The sequence below is a fragment of the Columba livia genome, chromosome 13 (genome assembly GCF_036013475.1).
Source record: "Columba livia isolate bColLiv1 breed racing homer chromosome 13, bColLiv1.pat.W.v2, whole genome shotgun sequence".
Classification (NCBI taxonomy): domain Eukaryota; kingdom Metazoa; phylum Chordata; class Aves; order Columbiformes; family Columbidae; genus Columba; species Columba livia.
In genome coordinates, this window is record NC_088614.1 from 15333914 (window position 1) to 15351190 (window position 17277).

Here is a 17277-nt window from a genome sequence, read left to right on the forward strand (position 1 = left end):
TGTTAGGTAAAGCTTCTAAAATAGTTTCACCTGTGTCATTGTAGTGCCAAATGGGGAATAATTGGTGCCATCTCTTAGCAAAGTGTGTTTCTTGTTATGACCACAGTGTAGGCATATTGCTGCTTACTCAGTGCTGATGTGTTCAACACTAACGGAGGGGGTGGAAGGGCCATGACTTGACTTTCCTCTTCCAAAACATTTTATTAGGCACCTGTTTCCAGAGTGAATTCTTTTCAGGTGGTAAGATGGACACTGCAGTGATGATATGATGTGCTTGGTTTGTGCCAAAATGAAAGGCACGTTGCTTCAGTCTGTAGGTAGTTTATTTTTCTGTTGTAATCCCTAAGTGTGATAGGTACCATTGCAGATCAATGTAATGTGAAATACTGGTAAAAATCTCTGTTAAAATTGTTAAGGTTGGGACTCTTGTGTTATCTTTGTTTTTTTTTTTTTTTTTAATTATGTAAGCATTTCTCTGTGGTATTTCTATTTATGTGGACATGTAAATAGGTTGTAGCAGCCCTTGTCTTCAATTAACCTGTTTCTGTTGGCCTTTGAATGTAAGATAAGCAGCTATATACTGTGAGTAGATTGATGATAACGGGTATATTTTGGTGTATTAAAAATTGAGGTGCTTGTATGGACATATAAGTGTGGATGGCAAATCTTAATTAGGCTTTAGCATAGTGCATTCTTAAGAAAGCTGGTTTGAACCCTTTTGATATGTGTATATCATATTTCTGAGACATATAGTAAAAATCTATAGGCTTGCTTTTGGTGTATGCTCTTTAGATATGCTTCAAAAAAAATGGCTGCTTTAAAAATGCTTAATCAAATATTTGTTGTTCCTTTACAGTAGTGTTGAGGAAGACTCTAGCTGAGAAACATGGAAGTCTCAGTATTAGAGGTATGCTGGCTTTTTTAACGGTCTAAAGAATTGCTGTTCATTTATTTCAATGCAGCTCTCTGTAAGTCAGATTTACAAGTAAGGTGATGCCTCTGTATTTCCAGCAGCACGTTCTTACATATGTGGCATCATATATGGATTATGTATGTTCTGTTATTTCTTTTAGATGTTTATATTAGTCTCACCTCAAAAGAGGTCAGCAGGGATAGAGCTAAAATCTAAAATGGAAGATGTGCAACATAAATAGATTGTAGTAGTACTGCTGCATGCTACTGAATTCCACAGGAGATTGTGGAAGAATCATTTTCCCAGAATACACCTGGGACAGCTGACCCCAACTGACCAAAGGGATATTCCACACTGTGTGATGTCATGCTCAGCAATAAAAGCTGCGGGGAGGGAGGAGGAGGACAGGGGGAACTCCAAGGTTACCCAGTTTGTTTTCCTAAGTCAGTGTTATGTGTGAGGAAGCCCTGTTTTCCTGGAAGTGGTTAAACATCTGCCTGCCAGTGAGAAACAGTGAATACATTCCTTATTTTGCTTTGTTTGCATGTGCAGCTTTTGCTTTACTTACTCAGCTGATTTTATATTAGCCCATGAGTTTTCTTACTTTTACCCTTACAATTCTCTCAATCATCCTACTGCAGGGTACTGAGGGAGCAGCTGTGTGGTGTTTAGCTGCCTACTGGGATTAGCCCACAATAACTGCAGACCCAGATCAGCTGAAAGACTGGGGTATAAAGGTTTTCAAAGGCTGAGCGGAAGGCTGTGGCCTCCTTTTAAAGAAATTGACTGTCTTGTAGGCTCCCTGAGCATGAGGAAAAGTTTATTGGTGGTGTGTTTTGGGGCTTCTTATATGTAGTTTTTGAAGACAATAGGAAAGTAAAAAGATTCATATCTTTGCAGTTTACTCGCTGTTTGGTTTATCCAGCTTTTTAGATAATGCTGCTACCTTTTAGACTACACAAGCCATTAATTGCAGTGCTGAAGAAACTTGCAAGCTGAGAAGTCATGTAACAAACTAATGATATGAAATTGAAAAATGTTTTGCTTCTTAACAATCTGTATGTTAAGTATCAGTCTCCATAATTTTTAAGTTTTATTTTTACATTTGCTGCTCATATGTTCTTAAAAACATCCTATTATTTTAGCAGGAGCTAATAGTATTTGCTGTTTTTGTCTACCCTTTGCCCCAGATTGAAGATCCGGGTTGCTTTTGGGTTACTATGAAAGGATGTGCACCTTACATAGTTGACGAAATAGAGTATAAAAACCTGAATGCCAAAATGAATCAGTTCTATGACAAATCTTATAAAGATGTGGATGAAGTAAAACCACTAGTCATAAAAGAGGGCCAGGTAAAATCATTGCTTTATTGTGTAGGTGGAAATAATGTGTTATTTGCATTGGTTTGGGATGCAGTATCCAAGATATGCTTTAATCTTTTTTTTTTTAATATTGATATGTGGAAAAGTAGCTAATGGCATCCATATGAGTTATATCTTGTTATCAGTAAACTTCATAATTACATAAGCTGCAATGCAGTGAGGGTTCTATGAAAGTTACTAGAGTCTTGCCTGTGAAAAATGTGAGTGTATTTCATTCTGTTTACAAGAGCCTGCTGTCTTTTTCTTTCTTTTTCAGATTTGTGTGGTTTTCAGTGAGGAACTCGAATGCTGGTGTAGAGCAATTGTTAAGTCAATCATGTACTGTAGAGATGATTATCAAATAGAATGTTTTCTTGTGGATTATGCCAAACACATTTTTGTTGGAACAAAGGAGTAAGTGGTTTTCTGACACTGTCACTGAAATGTATTTGTTAGTTAATGCATACAAATGTTATTAACATTTATTTAGATTGATAGTGATGAGGCTTTTGTTTAGTTGAGGTGTGTGCTGGGTCCACAGGAAACTGCCAGCCATATGCTAGGCCCTTGCAGGTGTGGATGCAAACCAGTCTTCTGTTTTGTGGAATTTTAAAGATGCTTTTTATTGTAGGTTTTGTTTTTTTAAAGATTTGAAACAGAAATAATGTCAGTTTGTTACGATTGAAATATATGGTTGCCAGTTAACATTATTGGTATATACTTTCTTCCATTATTAAGTGATACATACTAAAAAGGTAAAAAGTTATAACCAGTGAAGATCATTCACAAAGTGTGTATGGAAGCAGGGTTTCACTTGCTGAACCAACTTTTGACATTAAGACACAGGTATGTGGGTTTCTTCCCACTACAGTTCACAAGCTTGTTTACTAAGAGCTGACAGTCTGTCTTGGCATGGTGCAAAACAGGTGAGTTCACAGATTCCTGGTTTTTTAATAAAATCCTATGAAACCTAGTAGTTCGGAAATAGTGAAAAATGTAGTTTCTAAAAATAACTGTTCCAGTTCTTAGCTAGATTTAAAGTTCATGTATATAGTAAAATATGCAAGTTTGTTTCCAAGAAGCTTTACTAATTTTTTTTAAATAATGTTTTTAAATTGCATGTTCCTGTATTGGAAAACAACTTGACAATACTCCAAGTTTAAAATACATTCTGCTAGAAGTAAATGTGTGATTTTACTACTTTTTCATGGTAAAATAAACATTTGAACAATAGTGTTAAATATATGGATCTTTAGGATTTGCTATATATGATGTGTAGCTGGTTATTAAAAGTCTCCAACCAAACCAAGTGTAAAGGATAAGATTAGCACTATAGTGATAGTTTGATAAAGAATAAATTCTTTTTAGGAAAATGAGTATAAATGCAAATTAGTGTATTTAATAGATTTTCTTCTTGCTAATGTTAGTCATACCTGGTTTCTCACACAGAAGTAATAATGGCCAAATGGAATATGTGGCACCAGGTGGCATGTGTGGCAGTATGAGGGCTAAATATCATGAAAAGACTTGAAACTGTAGTGGCAAAGGATCAGGAAGATTTCAAGTAAACACGAAGTGTATTCATATCCAGAGTGAATCTATTCACTAATCGATACTGGTAGCACCTCTCTTGGAGAGGACAATCAAACAGTAGTTCCAGGATGGGCACCAGGCTTGTGGAAGAACTGTGGTGTCAGATGCAGGGTAATGGGAGGAAGCGTATGAGACCAGTGGTATCTGGAGAGTAAAATCTGCCCCGTAAAATGAAATTATTTCTGCTTTGTTTTTAAGCATTCGAATTGCAGCGGAAGCATTTCTGCAGATCCCATATAGAGCAAAAAAGTGTAGACTGTATCGCACAAAGCCGGTGACGCTGCGTGTCGACTTCTGTGAAAATACTGCAAAAATAGTGTAAGTAGAGTTCAGGAAATGTATTCTAGTAATAAATTCCTTAAGTGTGAAGTCTTATTGCAGATTTTTTTTTTTTTTAGAAGAGATTATGTTTCAAGAAGAACATAGGAAATCAGTTTTGGAAAACTTCTAAGAGGAGCAGTTCTTTAGGAGAACTGCTTCCTTAATGATTCTTCCTTAATGATTTGGGTTTTAATATTCACCTGTTCGAGTCTTTCGGTGTTTATTTTAAAGCCTTAGGAAGTTTAGATAAGCTACTGACATTTCTTGCCCTTTGTCTATCATCCCAGAGCTGTGTTTCTTAATTCCTAATGTATTAACTTCTTTACTAATCTGTCCTTAACTGCTGTTTCTTACAGATGCTCATCTTACTCCCTATACTTTTTTTGTGGTAGTTACACGGTTGACTGAAGTTCTATAGCTGTTTATAGGTAGCTTTGTTTTTCCCCCCTCTGTCTTTCTCTTGACATACTTTTGGATTCCTTCTATGTTTTCCTTTTATTCATGACAGTTTTTTCTCACTGCAGCTTTGAATAACTCTAATAAGGTTTTCACGGGGGTTGGGTGGTAAAGAAAAATACTTTAGTATCCTTGAGTTCCAGGATGCTATTGTCAAAGATCCTACAAATTTGACAGGGACATGATTAGATCACTGTGGAATATGGGTCCACAGCAAGAATGATATTTTGGTTTATGTCGTTAAAGAATATTCAAAATTACATTTGGTCAAGCAGTTTATTTTTTCTATGCTATTGTTTGGCACAAGAAATCAGTATTTGACTTGCGGTATTCTGACGGAACAAATAGTAGCATAGTTTGCATAGGAGTAGCATACATTTTGTGTGGGCCATCATTGTGAATAGTTTTTAAAGTAGTTGATTTTCATGTTGTGTTTATAGTGCTCTTCATTTGAATCTTTTTTTTATACAGTTGCAGAAGATGTTAAAGAGTGAACTTTATTTTCTGCTACATACCTTTCAGTCTTCATTACTTTGGTGTTTAAGTGTTTGTTCAAAATTGCTCAACACCTCTTTCATTAGCATGTTCCACAAATGGATTATTGCCTTACTTTTGGTTATTCTGTTTCACTTCTAACCATCATAGTTTATGTTGGATATAAGCCATCATACCTTGACAAAGCAATATCCAGTAATTTTTGGTCAGTTTACATTATTGATGAGCTGAAACAATATTATTAAGACAAAAGTTACATTCTAAGTAGTAAGATTCTGCTCATGTGTCTAGTTGGTGAACTAATTAAGATTTGCTATGATATGAAATAATGTCTCTACACACATCCAAAGCTTTTTTCCAAAATTACCCTTTTAATTTTTGATGTGGGATAACTGGTTGTTTATTTTCCTAGACCAGCCAAAAGATGGGACAGTGCTGCTATTCAGTATTTTAAAAACCTTCTCAAAGGTAAATAAACGTGCTGCCAAAATCATAATGGGCACTTCTGTGTTGGGAAAAAGAAACTGTTAGAGAAATGTAGTACTTGAGTTTATATATTTGATTATATTTAAGAATGTTGTATATTAAAAATAAAGACAGGATCTATATAAGGTTTTTTTGATGGACTGGCTAAGGTAAAAATATGTCTGGAGCTGAATCTTGAGCACTGTGGGCTTCCATGCTGCGTAAATTTGGATAGTTGACTAAACGGTGTCTGACTCTTGGACAGGCTAAGTAAGGTAACGTGCAACATTTGTTTTGAACAGTGGAGCCTTTCTGTGTGTTTAGTTATTATCTTTGAATCATCATCACAGCTGTATCTTTGTAGTTTTGTGCAGAAATGGCAAGATTTGGCTTATGAGTTTACTTATTCAGTTCTTATACCCCAAACCTAACTCAGAAGAAGAGTTCCAACCTTAGCAAGCAGTAGTTATTTAGTAACATAGAGCTGCTTTTTCTCTGGTCTATTCCTGTCCTTTCCCTTGTTTGGTCTCAGTAGGTTATCCAGTCTTTTTCATATCAAGCCTTCGATTTTGGTATTATATAGTTTTTAGTCTTCCTAGAAAAGCAGCTCTTTGAGATTTGTCTAATTTTCTTGCTTATGTTCTTCCACCTGAAAAACTGCCTACCTGCTTACTCAGAAGTGTAAGAAATGCCACATAACAGGGATTTGGTGAGGAGAGGATGAGTTTATGAAAGCAATAAAGGATCTGTGGGGCTGGTAATTTCATCCATTAACTGGGATTGCTAGCACATCTTTAGTGTATACAGAAGTGCTGCTTCAGAATTTACTAATGGATTTTATCAGCCACGATTGCTGAAATGAAGAGCCTAACCAAGCTATACAAATGTGCAAATATAACTTCTTTCAAGAAAAGTAAATGTCATGTTTGGGAAGTATGCATTTGTGCTACAGATTGTCAGAGGCTAAAAGAGAAACTAAGACTTTTAGTGTAGAACTAAGACTAGTTTGTGTGGAGAGAGAAGTCATTAATCTGTTTAAGCTCTCAATCTTCCTTCAAAGACTGAGGACAGCTTCATTTTTGTAACTTTAAATTTTTATTGCCTTGTTATTTTCTTGTTTCATTTAAAAGTTATTAAATCTGTACTGGCTTATCTGAAGAAATAGGTTACATATCTGTGATTTGTAATTACGTCTATCTTGGAAAGTACCAAGTGAAAATATCTGATAATTTGATAAGAGTTAAATATTTTTTACTTCTTCTTGTGTTTATTACTACATTTAGTAACTACGCAAATGAAAGCCAATTTATGTGCTGTAGAAGACAACACATTTGATATTTTTCTTTATGCGACAAAGGGGGATGAAAAGGTGAGAGACTTTTATATCTACAAACCTGTTTGTGCACTTTGTACCTTATAATTCTGCAGTTAGGTTAAGACTGAAAAACATTACTTGCAAGTCAGTTTTGTAACTTTTGTCAGATACGATAGAAGCTAAATCATTAACTTATTAGAGGTTTTGTTTTATATTTCCATTGCTTGTAAACTTTTGAAGGAATGCCAAGAGGCAGAAATCCTGTTTTTATTGATGTGAACCTCTTTTTGAAAGGTATTGGCAAGCAAGTGAAGTCCAGCAAGTACTTCAAATGGACAACTAGGTGAACTATTTAATGCACTTTTCACCTTTTTGTGGTGTCATACTTAAAGATGTTTCAATAAGGCAGTTGCGTAGATTACAAAAATAAATAGAAGTTAACACTTGTTCCTGCGTAAGACTGAGTCCTCAAACTTTTGGGAAAAACAAAACAAAAACAAATGAAAAAAATCCCTGCTTCCACTTGCCAAAATGCTTAACTTGTGCTAGATCTGCTGTAGCTACTGTCAGACTTAAGCAGCTGTATGTTAGATACAAATGATTTTATTTGCATGCTGCTTCTACTTTGGAGTGTTTTACCAGGGCTTTTAACACTTTGCCATAGACAGTAACTTTGAAGTGATGTATTTATTTGAGGATCTTCTCTCAGTTTAGAATCCCAGTTGACAACATCATCATTTATCTCTGAGCCAATGGAGTTTAAGAAGTTTTAAATATAGTGTTGTTTTTTTCTGCCAGATTTTAATGCTTGCTGAGTGAAGAAGACAGAAACCAGATTGGCGTATTAACAGCTTTTAATTTTTAGGGCTTAGAGAGAAAGTTGAGTACAGAACTTTAGAAACATGAAACTGGCAACTAATTAACACCTGTCTAGAGAACATACCGGAAGATATGTTAATAATCTTCAGAAAACATTCACTTATACTGCTTATGTCTTAACAGCTGTTGTTTAAAGCTTGAAATAAATTCTAACCAAGTATGTGGTGGTGTAGCTTATTGATCCTGATCAATAAAGATCTTGGTTTTTTAGGTGTGCGTTAATGATGATCTTGTCGCAAAGAACTTTGCCCATCTTGAGAACGATGATCAGGAGAACCAAACATCATTAAATGCTGAGTCCCTTCCAGCTGAACCTGTTAATCCTGTGTTTCCCTTCAGGCCAGTGCTGTGTCAGGATAAAACAACAAATCCTGAGACAGGTGGGAACCATGTGTATTGGGAACAATCATACGTGCAATGCATCATGTGTCTGTCATTGGGTACGCTGAACATGAACCTACTGTCTCTGTTTAAATCTAAGAATTGGATCAAATGGTTTCTTTCTAACAAACAAAGTGTATGTATCAGACTTTACAAAGACCCATCAAATCACCAGATGCAGGAATACTGTAAGGACTTTTGTACCATATAAGGTGAAGGCTGAGGGTGGGTTACACGGGCATTCGTTGATATGCTTAATAACATTCAATATTATTGAAATTATTTAACATTGATCAATGGTGCATTACTGTTCTTTGAGTTTGGAAGGATTTATTTGAACATGGGTACTTTTAACTAGTGTGTACCATGAGTTGTCTCATTTGTAGTGATTCAAGTCTTTTTAAAAGTGTGCAGTGTTACATCCTTGTTCACTCAGTTCATCTGCATAGTTATCTTTATGTAAAGATACCTGTTTCTTTGGTTGTTCTTTTTGTCATTAGGAAATGGTAACACAAGCAACTAAACAAGTCAGTCACAACCCGCTGTAAGTAAAAATACCGGGTTTTTATTTGTTTAGATAATGAGAAATGTGTTTCTGCGTTTTTTTTTTTGCTTTCTAGGTCTTGCTGTTTCCAGTTCCTTTCTTGAAGAGACATACCAAAAGTCCAGCACAGATTTAAATGAAAATACTGCGTCTGTAAGTGTTTTGTGATAAACTGTGAAATATGAACTATATAAGCCTACGTAGGACAAGTTAGGAATACTGTAGACATCTAGCTGCTTCTTCTATGGAACATACATCTGGAGGACTGAGCTCATTTTTTATGTGGTCTAAAAAGAACATTCTACTTCAGTTTCTTTTTTGAAGTTGCAAAAAATAAAATTATAAAAATGCACTACAGTCCTTGAAAAGATGTGCCTCCTTTTGCAGTCCTTTGCTATAGTTTTATGCCGAAGATAGCTGTTGACATGACAAATATAAAAAAATGTAAATGTTAATGTTTCCCTGAAAACAGAATAGTCCTATGTTGTACAACGTTTATTGAAGTCTCTTCTTATTTGTTGAATCATCTAATACCCGAAATACCTAATCTGGTTTCTTGCTATTTTCTCATTTTTTTGCTTGGTGTTTTTCAGTGAAGCGTTTTCAGGAGGTCAGAGCTCATTCTTGGGTGTCAAACTGTACTGAATTGAACAAGTAGAGCTATTGCAATGTATATGGGAGGAAAGGAAAATGGACTGATAGATTCTAGGCAAACAATCACTGTTGAGTGTATCCAGTCTCAGCTCTTTTAAAGAGCACATGCACTGTTCATATCCTCTTCTGCTAGATGCTTTAAAGGAGAAATTTGCTTCCATGACAGTAATAGAACTACTTCTGCGAGATCAGGGGAAAAACGCAGTTTTACAGAAGTTATTTTTCAGCTCTGCTGAGAATTGAAGGATGACAGCCACTCCTAAATTTAAACTATAATACCTTATTAAAATTTTTTTTTAAAAATTATGATCAATGTAGTAGCGTGAATTGTTACTAAAGCAGGATTACCTTGATACCCTTTCACAGAGAGTCAGCTGGCTTTACCAGGCACTTGAGTGATGTGAGTCTTCAACCACATCATGCAGGGTTGATCTTTGGGGAAGGAGGTCAGGGCTGATTCCAGCTGCATTGGCATGACCCACTGCAGGCCAAAGCTGAGCCAGCCAGCTAAGTTGGTGGTACCTCTGTGAAAACATATTTAAGAAAGGGTAAAAAATGCAGGGCAAGAAACAAAAACAAGTGAGAAATGGAGGCAACGCCAAAGTCAAGGGAGCAGGAGGTGCTCCATGCCTGAGCAGGTGTTCATGAAGGAACTGCAGTCTGTAGGAGACCCACAGTAGAGCAGAGGAAAGAAGTGAGAGGGAAGGAGCAGCAGAGAGAAACTGCAACATTCTGGCTGCAATCCCTGCCTTGTGCTGCTCCGTGCTTCAGTGGTGAAACTGAGTATGGCCTGCGTTGATTGGAAGGGGAAAGGAGTTTGGGGTGAAGTCAAGCCTGGGAATGGGGGAGGAATGGTTTTTCTGAAGTGTTTGTTTCTTTATGTTTCCCGATGACCAAATCAGCACTTATATATATTAATTTGCAACAAATTAGTTAACCTAATGTTGAGTCTAATTTGCCTGCATCAGTAGTTGTTAAGTTACCTATTTGTTATATGGTTTCAGAGTTCTCAAAATCTTAGTGAAGAACAAAACTTTGTCTTTCTTAGCAACAAAATTGAACCATTTTCAGCTCTGGAAACAGCACCACTTTTTGATGATCTGAAAAAGGTAATTCTAGTGTAATATATTACATTGAATATATTGTTAAGGCTAGTATCATACCCAAATGTTAGATACTAAACTTTACAGTAATACCTTTTTTTGCTTGAGGAATGTCTAGGAGGTTGTTCATGTGGTTGAATAAATGAAGCTTCAGAAAGATGCTTTAAGAATGGTACACATTTCTTCTGGTGTATCAACCACTGTCACAAGTCTTGGAATTTGAATTTTAATAATTTAACTTCTCGGCCCAGAACAACTTTTTCATATTGCGTGTTAGGAATATTTATTATGTACACAGTTTTCACATGGAACTCTTAATTTCTCTTTTTGTAGGAACTTGCTCAGAAAAACTTTTTAGGCCCTAACTTTACGCAATCTTACTGTTGGCCTCCAGTAGCTCGAGGATGTGATGTAGTTGCCATCTCGTATCAGGGAAATGATCCTTCTTTATATATTCCACCAGTTCTTACATTTTTGCACTCGGAAAGTTACTACAGAGCCTTGCCAAGCAGGAATGGAGTATGTATATGTTATTAGAGTAGTAACAAGTTTTTTGCTCTAAAGTGCAGATGTAAAATAATGATTCAAAAGATAGTGGATGTTTAGAATGTATACATTGAATGTGATCTTGGGGTATCTTCATGGTGCTGGCCAGTTTATATAAGCCCTTTGCTTAGAGGCTTACAGAGATGGACTGTATGAATGTGGGGTTCTAAAACTTACATATCAGGTTATATCTAACGAGTGTTAATGTTGTATCACTTTGATACTTGATAAAGATTTGTTTTTAAGGGGATAGTATGTAGTCATTAAAGTAACATTTGTATTAGCTGTTTTAAATATTGTAACTCATTTTCTAACTTGTATTAGATCACAAAAACATAGAATGACTGAGATTGTAAGGGACGTCTGTAAATTGCCTAGTACAGCTCTAAGTAAGACAAGATGCTCCTGCCTCTGTTAAATTTTTGGACTTTTTACTGAATGTTGCTGTGTGCATCCTTTGTGTGTCTCTGGGTCGCTTGGTGTGTGGTTCCTTAGGTCTGTAACATCTGCAGTTAGGAGATGATATAGTACTAAAAGCTTTTGTTTTGAACTGAAGGCCTGTGTTGCAGATTTTGGGTTTGCCCTAAATGCTGAAGTAGTACTATTTTTAAGATTCTGAACTCTTGCCTAATACTGTGGTGTAAAATTTTATACATATGTGTGTAGCCACTAGCACTTATTTTATGTCCTGGGCGGAAGAAGGCACAACTTGTTTTTGAGCTACTGGGAACATATGAGCGATGCTCCAGAAAGCTTCATCCAATGCTGATAATACTTGGCCAGAACAAAGCAGCAGCTAGCAGTGTGAAAATCCAAGGATGTAAGAATACTTTCTGTCTTCTTAATTATGCTTGAAAACAACATGGGTTGCCACAATTGCCGGGAATTGTGGAAGAAGCAATTTATACTTCCTAAGTTTTTTGTTCTCTAACGCAGTAATTCTGTTTCTTTAATGCTCTATGTCTGTAGTGATGCATGAAGTTTCAGTAGTGCCATTTAACAGTAAATGGTATTAAAGCTCTTTAAATGTCTATATGTTCAGCATCTTTTTTGTGAGCTCCGTAACAGTTATTTTTGAGCCTAATTAGTGGTAGGGATTTGGTGAAGATCACACTAAATTAGGATTATTCGTGGAATTTCTTGATTTAGAACCAGATTTCATAAGAGCTTTTTTTGATACATGAACATCCATTGCAGAACAAAGGTGCTGGGTCTGTCAGGGAATGGAGTTACTTCTCTTCATCATCTGTGGTAGCTTGTTCTAGATTTGTAATGGGAACAGCGCAGATAACCCACCAGTGTTTGGCTCTCACTGAGTATCACATGCACAGCATCAAGAATGCCTTTTGCCAGCCTGCCACCCAGTGAGTAAGCCAGGCGTGAGCAGAACCCGGGAGGTGACGTAGCCTGGTCAGCTGAGCCAAACTGATCAAAGTGACAAAGTACTGTATGATGTCATGCTTACATAAAAGCTTGAAGAGCGGGGATGATCTGAGGGGTGGCTGGGCATCTGTCTGCTGGTGGAATGTTGTCAGTGGTTGCCTTTCTATTGCTTTTCCCGCAGCCTTCATTTATTAAACTATCTGTTTTCTCAACCCATGGGTTTTCTCAGTCCAGCAGTTCCTGTTCTGTCCCTTGCCCCGCTGGGGATGAGGGCAGAGAATGAGCATCTGTGTGCTGTACAGCTGCTGACCACAGCCCACTACAGTGATGCACATGTGTATGTTCTTAAACGTATTTTTAACAAATATATAAGTATTTCAAGTATATGTGTTCTATTTTTTAAATTGACAAATATTTGGGGTACATGTCTGGTGCTCTAGTGCTTATATACACTTAACACAATTCTTTGCTACTCCTAATTTAAAAAGTATTGGAAAAGTCAAGTATTAAGAGGTAAAATTTCTGTGCAGACAATGTTGTATAGATGTGCAGTTTAAATTTTAGTTTGGATTTTTTTAGTTGATGGTTTCTAGCTTTCTTTTTGCAATAAATTCTGATTAATTCATAACTTCAGTAATATGCAGAGAATACTTCATAAAGAAGAGGAAGCACAGAAATACTAAAAGAGCTCTTGGAAGATTTGCCCTACTTAAGTGTGTTTACTTAAAACACTTAGTTTTACTTTTCTTGTTTGGTCTTTTTGTTACACCTGAATTGATAAGTACATTTTTAAAAGTGGCTTTTTTTGGCAAGAAGACAAGAAATACAGATCAAACTATGAAGGATTGTGTAAAATTTTCAGTTTCAGCAGTTTGAATTCTTGCATCCATCATTCAAGTTTAAGAGCTTAGTGGATGAATTCAGATCTTTTATTAGTAGGGCTGTTGGTATATTTGCACAGGTTAAGATTAGTGTGGTTTTAGATACATATATACCCACAGATATGCACACGTCTGTAGATATCTAAGCTATAATGTGTGCTTTATTAAATTTTAAAAACTGAACTTTTCTAAAGACTGCTCTTGCACATGTTGAAATATTTACCTTCTGTCTCTCTGGTTCTGAAGTTCTTATCTCTACTTCCATTACCTTACTGGAAAATGAAATGGCATCCTGCTTTGTAAACTTCTTAACATTTAGACCTTTCACTCTTTAAAAAACTCAGTTTTACCCTGTCAGGTCTTGGAAGATGTGCAGGGATAGGAAAATCCAAGCAAACTGAAAATTAATGTTGACCAGAAGTCAGAAAATTGAGTTCAGTGTTCTCTATCAGGAAACACCACACGCACCAATGACAAAAAGCCACACGCCACATCCCAAACCAACCAACCAAAATAAAGCCAACTTCAAGATGAGGCATCTGAAATGCAAATGAGGCCTTCTTAATAAAATTACCATGTCCTATGGTATCTTATTAGTATTTGTTCAATTTTTAAGTTAATGTTAACAGTCTTTTCTTCCTACTTGTAGGTGAAGTAATTGTGACTACACCATATAGCTTCCTGAGACTGTTTGAACACCACAATTTATTATTTTGTAGACTTTGCCATCTTGTTCTTGATGAGGTTGAGGTACTGCTCTCTGAAGCTACTGAACAGGTACATGGCTTATACGTTCAGATGGTAAATTGCAGTTTCAGTTGTGCACCTGTCTTGGACTGTCTGCAACATACTGAAAAAAACAACCTTCTTGAGGCCCTATGGTAGAGTTGAGAAGAAAACAGAATTAAAGGAATTATATCTATATACTTCTGGCAGAATGAAACACTGGAAGAGTGGAGCTGTAATGTATTAAATCTGACATTCCCTGCTCACTCTCCTTTTCCCCCCCCAAATCAGAGTGCTGTGTGCTGCTGCTCCTTTATGCTCCTTTGCTTGGCCGTGGGTCGTTTCACAAGGGCTTACATTTTTTTCTTCACTCAGTAGCGGTAGTTTCAGTGTGGGGATCTTTACTCTAAAGACTTAGATTATCTGTCTGTACAGAACCTTCTTTTCCCTTGATGCTGTTTGAACAGCTTCAGTTCAAGAACCGTCTTTACTGGAAAGCTCCTCAGTCTCTAGAACGAAAGGCAGAACTCAGTGATCAAATAGTCTTGGAAGTAGTTGTAAAAAAACTTCCCTTGGGCTGTAATGCCAGTGCAGGCAAAAGGAGAAACTGATCCCAACTCAGAGAATCTTGGAAGAGGAACAGCATTAAGTTTCGTGTTAACAGGGATGTATACTTTTTAGCAGTTTTGAAGTTATTATTATAGTTTGAGAATATTCTTTGGTTATTTTATTGCTGTTTTGAGGCTTCACAGTATATTACATCATCACAATGCAAGAACACATTTTTATCACTGTCATAGATTTTTTTTTTTTTAATCATTAACTCCCTAACATTAGTGGTTTAAAATTTGGTGCTGGGGCTAAAGGGCCGTGTTTCTAAGTGTGTAAAGCTAGAGAAACATCTTAATGGAGATCAATTGCCCAATTTTCTGCATGCACAGGTGTTAAATGTGCATTTGTAGCAGCAAATATAAAGTCAGAAATTAGATGAAATGTCATCCTTAGCCAATGGGACGTTCATTTTTCTGTTCAGGCTGTTCTTCCTGTTCTGGTAGTTCTGAGGCAGAATGCAGGTTCACCATAAGATTGTTGAAAGGTTATTTGTAAAATACTGTGCATGTGTCTGCGGTTTTTGTAGGGTCATCTCAGCTTTTCAAATGTCAGTCTTGAGTAGAAAAAAAGAGGCGGTCTTTCAGATGGTAGTGATAATTTGATAATGTTTGGACTCTTGCAGCCCTTCTGAAGCATTGTTACAGAAATGTTGTTAAAAATACTGCTGCTGTGGGTAAGTTTAGTGCTAGGTTGAGAGAGATCTCTTAGAATTAATCTCTTGAGATTGAATGTCTTAGAACATCCCTGAGTCCAGTTGCACCGGAGGCATCAAATACTTCTTAGTGTGGGACTGTTTGGCCAGACATCCTGATGTCATTCCACAACTGCACTGCTCCTCACTTATGTAAAGTGATTTCATCAGGAATACATTCATTCCATCTGACTTGAACAGATCCTATCCCTGAGATTTCAGTCTTCTCTGGACAGAATCCCACGTTATGATCCCATGTGCACGCACATGCTGTTCCTTCATGCCATCCTGTCGCTTTCTTCTTGCTTCAGAAGTTGTTCAAGCAATAGGATGAAAGTGCACAAATTAAACACTTTGTTTTGGGATGTGACAATTGTGTCTTGCCGTGGTGGTGGTTTTGTGACTGGATAAAATGGAGTGCTGCAAATGTAATTTTCACTGCTGTTAAGTGTTCATTGGAATAGAATAAGAGGATAGAAAAAAACCTTTTTTTTTCTGTACAGGTTTTTACTATATTAGATTGTTACAATAAATCAGTTTTTGCTGAAGAGTGGGAGTATTCACTGCACCAGATTATTGCTGTTGGAACTCACTATAATAAACATATAGCACGCTTGATAAAGGAGTTCATGAGCGATCCCTACGTTGTGATAACGGCTGTTGAAGAAGCTTCCATCTATGGAAATGTGCAACAGGTAAAAAATTTGGGATGATTTCACTGTTCGTTTACTAAAATATTTTGCTGTTTGTACTGATGTGAGTCTATATATGCGGCAGTTAAGTGGGTAGAACTACAATCCAAACAGGGACTGCTCAGGGGTACCTCCTGTGTATGAACTGAGCTGCTTCTTAGAGGACCTGTGCAAGTTGTCACTGAATGAGCTGAGGGTCTTTTACTTTTGTAGGACTGAGGTGAAGATACTCCCTCGAGTATTTAATTGTTAGTGCAAATGAACCAGAATTTTATATGAAGTATTTGCAAATGGTATAGTTCGTGAACAAAATTTCATCAGAATGTTTCTGCAATTGTTAATTGTGAATGGCCGAACTACAAGGTAACATATCCTAAGGCACAGCTGTATCTACTTCTAGGTCGTGCAGCCATGCACAAACAGTGAGAAAACTGCTGTGTTACTCAAAATATTGGATTTTACCCCTAATGATCTTCAGAAGGTGCTGATATTCACTGACTCAGTAAGTGAGGCAGAAATGGTTCATCAGGTAAGATAGCCTGTAAATTTATCTAGATAAGTGATTTTTACTTTTCAATGTTAAGGAATGACACCGTTAAGTATCTTGGTTTCTGAGAAAAAAGGGAGTGTGAGGTAATTATTTCTGCTAAATATAACCTGAACACTGCCCTTCTGCCAACTAGAAGCAAGCCAAACTGACAGGAATGACTGGCATAGAATGCATTCATTACTGAATTCTTCACTACATTCTGTCTGTCAGGTTGGAACTTGGAGTTTAATCAAACCAACTTTTTTTCCAGTAAAAGTTTTGTTAAGTGGTGTTTTTTGAGGATGTGGCTGCTTTTTATTTTACTGTTTCTAGGAGTGGCATGGGGAGAGAAAACTTAAGCCACTGTGTTTAAGAAGTTCTGTTCTGTTGCTTTCGACTCCTGACTATTTGAAATTTTAGAAGACTGTTTCTCTGATTTGAAAGAAACACTTTCTGTCATCCTGTGAAAGTCTACCAGAATTTAGTTAAGCTTCAGGTCACAGGGTGTGGGGGAAAGACAGCATGCTTAATATATATTTCCTTTAAAACTGGCATCAAACTGTTCCAAATTTATTTGGAACAGAATGTGTTCCAGTTTTACACCTTTTTTGTGGGATTATATACTCAGTATTTTCGAGGTGGAGACTGAGGAGTTTTCTTGCAATAGTTCTTTTTTCACATATTATAGCAATGGATATATATACATATACACACACATATATATACACGTGCACATA

General features: G+C 36.6%; 1 protein-coding gene across 1 annotated transcript in view; it reads left to right on the top strand.

Annotated features, from left to right (window-relative positions):
* The window catches only part of TDRD12 (tudor domain containing 12), a 67923-nt gene that overhangs the window by 2971 nt on the left and 47675 nt on the right, over positions 1–17277 (top strand). The window contains exons 2-15 of the mRNA XM_065028368.1: positions 857–907; positions 2104–2265; positions 2552–2688; positions 4066–4185; positions 5552–5607; positions 6888–6973; positions 8010–8178; positions 8800–8876; positions 10382–10486; positions 10814–10999; positions 11693–11846; positions 13940–14067; positions 15823–16014; positions 16412–16540. Of these exons, the coding sequence (XP_064884440.1) occupies positions 887–907; positions 2104–2265; positions 2552–2688; positions 4066–4185; positions 5552–5607; positions 6888–6973; positions 8010–8178; positions 8800–8876; positions 10382–10486; positions 10814–10999; positions 11693–11846; positions 13940–14067; positions 15823–16014; positions 16412–16540 (1722 nt within the window). The 5' untranslated portion in view covers positions 857–886. The remainder of the gene's footprint in view (positions 1–856; positions 908–2103; positions 2266–2551; positions 2689–4065; positions 4186–5551; positions 5608–6887; positions 6974–8009; positions 8179–8799; positions 8877–10381; positions 10487–10813; positions 11000–11692; positions 11847–13939; positions 14068–15822; positions 16015–16411; positions 16541–17277) is intronic.